The 4714-nt window shown below is 40.8% G+C and overlaps 1 protein-coding gene across 1 annotated transcript in view; it reads right to left on the reverse strand.

Moving 5' to 3' along the window:
• Nucleotides 1–1753, reverse strand: part of ccn2b (cellular communication network factor 2b) — a 10076-nt gene extending 8323 nt beyond the window's left edge. Inside the window, exons 1-2 of the mRNA XM_068599099.1 lie at nucleotides 1715–1753; nucleotides 334–541 (exon numbers count right to left, since the gene is read on the reverse strand). Of these exons, the coding sequence (XP_068455200.1) occupies nucleotides 334–541; nucleotides 1715–1753 (247 nt within the window). The remainder of the gene's footprint in view (nucleotides 1–333; nucleotides 542–1714) is intronic.
• Between the last annotated feature and the right edge of the window lie 2961 nt (nucleotides 1754–4714).

Consider the following 4714-nt stretch of genomic DNA (forward strand, 5'->3'; position numbering starts at 1 on the left):
GGCTCAACATTTTGGGTGCCTGATCCCTGATCTAAATGCTGAATGACTGCACTTATTTCTCTTTTCTAGTTGTTCGAACACTCAAAGCTTTTAAACACGTCATTATTCATCATCTGATAGATCATATTCATATGGCACAGGCTGTTGAAAATATGCCCATTCATACACAGATGGGAGGGGCTAAGGTGCCACCTGACCATCAGGAGTAAGTAACATTCAAACACTGGACAATACACCAACTGGCAGAGCAAGGGAGTACTGCCGATCCTCTGATCACAAAAGATCATTTTTTGAATGCAATATGTTTTACCAGTAACGCATTAAACGCATTACCCATGCAGATGCCAGAGTCACTCAGAGTGTAGTCACAGTAGAGCTCCTTGTGATGGTCACAGGGCTCCTGCAGGGAACAGGGCTCCCCCAGCTGCTTTGCACACACTTTACAGAAGCCACAACCATCCAGGATCAGACTGGTGCCCAGGAGGCAGGATGGGGGGTCTGCCGAGCAGACACAGGACTGGGAACAGACGTGGGTCACAGTCTGTAACAAAGACAGAAACCATAGGTTGAATCAATTAGTCAAGTAGCAACAGGATATGGTGGGAAGAAAGTATTCATGGAAACACAGCAAAATGTGTACATGTCTATGACAACCAAGAGTGGACAGGAGAAAACACTGGAGATGTTGCTTATCCACAGTCTTTTCGTTAAGCTTATTTCAAATGTAGGCTTTTATGACCGCTATCAAGTATTTCTGTGTTTCCTGAATAACTCTGGCCAAACTAGAAAACAACTTGGTACTTCCAAAGGATGCACAGGACAACTCTTTTTCAAGTCTTATTTATTTATTAGTTGTTTGAGCTGGCTGGAACGTCAGGTTCAAAACCTTCAAAATCAAAAAGAACAAAGTTAATCAACTAATGTCCATACTATTAATTGTATCCGGTAACAATAAACAACTTAAATAAAACAAATTAATCCTAACAGTGTCTTCTCTGGTCGTACCATGAGTTACTCCTTCTCCGTTGCTGAAATGTTTGTTGTGAGCTCTCTCTCACCACAAGTGTTCACGATCAAATACATGAGCATCCTGCCCCACAGGTGTTCAGAATCAACCTAATGAGGAGGCTGCACTGGCCTGCTTCTGGTGCATTCAGGGATTTGTAGTATGTCTCAACAACTTCATGGCGGCGCAGTCATTGTGAGTTGGACCCCAGAGCCCACGGCTCACATCCCGTCCCCGACCATCAACAAATGACTCGCACAACAAGGGATTGACCATTTTAGCACGAAAGGGTAGGAAAAATGATGTTCCTTGAGGGAGCTCACCCCGAAATAAACAAACTTAAACAAGATATCTGTCATTAAATTGACCTGAGTGTATGAGTAGTGTGATGGAAGATTTTCTTTGTCACTCAGGGAAGGAGCAATAAAGTCTCAAGAATCAAAGTTGTCTTTAGTCTGTGTTATTTCTTACAAGAAAGGTGAAAACATGCAACAGCTACCAAGGCAGTTTGTAGCAAGATTTCTTCGACATATGAAAAAGTCACTAGTATATTTATGCATATCAGAAGTAACACCCCTTTTTAGAAGAACACAGAAGACATGAACTAGTCTAAACCAGATATGGCCCAGTAAGCATTTTTCTCACAATGTTAGGTTTGCAAAAGATACTTGAACAAGCTTTCCCAGGCACATTGCGTGAGGTTGTTACCTCTGCTAGCTTGCAGGCCATTTCAAAGCAGAGGCCCATTGTCTTCTCCTGGCCTGTGAGCCTCCAAATCGCTTTTGCTTCAATTGTCTTAGTACTTTTTCATTAAACTCAAAAAATTTCTCTATGTAACTTCTAAAACCTGTTGTCACAAAAGCAATGTGATATTTTACCATTACAATAGTCATGGTTCATCTTATAACCACCACACTGTGCAGTTATAATTGGATATAATGAGTGAAACAGGTGATGCTGGTACTGTAGCGGCTCTCACTGTCACCTCACAACAGGAGGGGTCAGGGTTCAGTCTCCAATCCCGGGCAGTCCTGTGGTTTTATTTTGAAGGGACTTTTATGTAGCATAATGGCGTTTTTTTTGCCAGCCTGTCCCTCTGGTGTGTTCCAGGTTGGCTCGGGGCAGGGCGCGGGGTTTGGTCTGACCCGCCTCCATCACTAGCCGGCACTCCGTCTGACATGCGCGACGCCGACCACATCCTGTGCTTCACAGAACATGTTAAATTGACTCTAAAAGGCAATATTAGGAAATCACTGACTGATATCTATACTACTCCTCGCGATCTGTACTCACACTTATAGTTTCCATACCCAGCATGCAACACTACTGATCGCGATCTGTAGTCACACTCGTGGTTTGGATGTTTCTTGCAGGTTTTCAGAGCTTTTTGGCAGTTTGAGAACATTCTGCCTTGATTTTAATCCAGAACATCGGCACTCCAGCAGACTTGAAACGTACCTTTAAGTTTCATTTTTAGGGTAACGTACTCAGGTAGCCTCAAAGAGTAAGAGGCTCAGACGCACAGATGGATGTATCCGGTCCCTTTTTTTAAAAAAAGCTTTGATTTTTCTTCTTTTTTTTTCATTCTTTCTGTGCAGCCCGATACCAAGTCGGCGTTGTGTCAAGCCTAGGCTGCAGTCGAATAGTCAAATAATCACCTCCTAACGTCTAACCTTGAGCACTTTTCCTTGACCTCAGTGGAAACATCACAGGGTCAAGGAAAGACGGGAAGGAGAATTCATGAGGAGTTAGGAAAAGACAACCGCGGCAGGCGATGTTAGTGACGTCGGTTTGTCTGCAGCACTGAAACTACAACGTTGTAGTCCATCTGCACCACGATAAAGCATCTGAAATACTTCATCTGTGTTCTTACAGTGTTGCATCATGCAGAGGATTAAACAACCTGCTTCTTATATTACTTTATTAATATAAACAACCCGCTTCTTACATTACTTTATTAATATAAACAACCCGCTTCATATATTACTTTATTAATTTAAACAAGCCGCTTCATATATTACTTTATTAATATAAACAACCCCGTACATATATTACTTTATTAATATAAACCACCCGGTTCATATATTACTTTATTAACGAGGTTGGAATAGAAACTAGAAAATTTCGCAAGAAATTTTGAAAGTGTGGCTACTACTGCCGTAAGACGTCGCAATATATAGCTTTTGTTTATGACGCCCGTCTCTCCTCCAAAGCACTTGAGTTGGTTTGTGTGTTAAACTGATTGGCTGATATGAAGCTGCCGTCGTCATGGTGACCAAGTGAGAGCCAGCAGACTGATTAGAGGCAGACTGGACTGTGGACTTAAGGAAATAAACTACTGAACGTCCTGAACACACACAAACATATATGAAATATCATATGACCTTATTAATGATCACAGTGTTGACAACTACACAATATAAAACACACCTAAACGTCTGTGTGTGTGTCTTTGTGTGTGTGTGTGTGTGTCTGTTTGTGTGTCTGTGTGTGTGAGACAGACAGAACTCATTTGCGTTGTGTGTGCGTGTGTAAGTGTCTGTGTGTCTGTTAAACTGCCCTAATGAGAACACCTGTAGGTCGCTAGATCAAAGGTTGCCATAGGGATGACTTCAAAGGGACTTCCTTACGCTGAGCTTAATGCTGGGGAACTCCTGTCAAACTATTTTTTTTAAATGGTATTTAAAAGCCCCTTTTGCTTCGATATCGCATATAGAGCGTCAGGAAGACTTGATTAACAGATACTGTGACTGGCGAGTCTGTACGATAAAACGTGGCTGTACGGGCGATTTACAAATCAGGTACGAGCTTCAGGGGAGACGTGGTTTTGGAGGGAGATTTAACACGGCGGCGGATGGCAGAGTGAGGTGGACTTGCTCTCACATTCAGTCGGATTTCAAGACGTCTGAATCTGTTGGATTCTTATCGACGGCACTTTACGGCAGAAGAGTAAACGGTTTGGAGTAAGGAGAGCAAGTTTAAAATATCTGTATCGCTAGGTGCCCTCGCTCTGTGTATGACGTCACCGCTCTGAGCTGCGCAATTCACACTAATGATAAAGGCAGAAAAGGTGCGGAAAAAACATAAAACGAAAACGCAGACAGTTAAAACACTATAAGAGATATCAAAAAGATGAGTAATACAGTAATAGCTAAACGTTTTGTCAACATTTTAAAGGTGAAAATGTGTCTCTAGCTGAAGGCATGACAGAGCCTTTACCTTTTGAAGTTGAAGAGTTGAAAGCGGATTTGCAGATGTTCTTCATTGGAAACCATTCATTTTTATTTTGATAAAAAGCTGAATAATTTTAAAATTTGAGAAAATATGAAAAATGTAAAAGCGTAGAATAATAGCTGAAGGTTTTGTCAACATTTGAAATTTTAAATATTGTCTCAAGCTCAATGTATGAAGAACCTGTAAACGTTTGAAGTCGAAGATGATTTGAAGATTTCCCCATTGGGTCCCATTATAAAAAAAATCATAAAAAGCTTAATAATTTGGAAATTTGAAAAGTCAGAAATATGAAAAGTCATAGCCATCGTTTCCTTAAGTAGCTGAATATTTGAATAATTGAACTTTTTTCTGTAGCTGAAAATATGAAGGAGTAATTATGGTCCAAAATATGGATGGAAGAAATAGAAGAAACAGTTTAATAAAGATTTGAAGAACAATAGATCTTGTCAAAGAAGCTTCTATACGGTAGTATAA

Source organism: Clinocottus analis, unplaced genomic scaffold (assembly GCF_023055335.1).
Source record: "Clinocottus analis isolate CAN_PGR_092001 unplaced genomic scaffold, fCliAna1.0.p SCAF_43, whole genome shotgun sequence".
NCBI classification, from domain to species: domain Eukaryota; kingdom Metazoa; phylum Chordata; class Actinopteri; order Perciformes; family Cottidae; genus Clinocottus; species Clinocottus analis.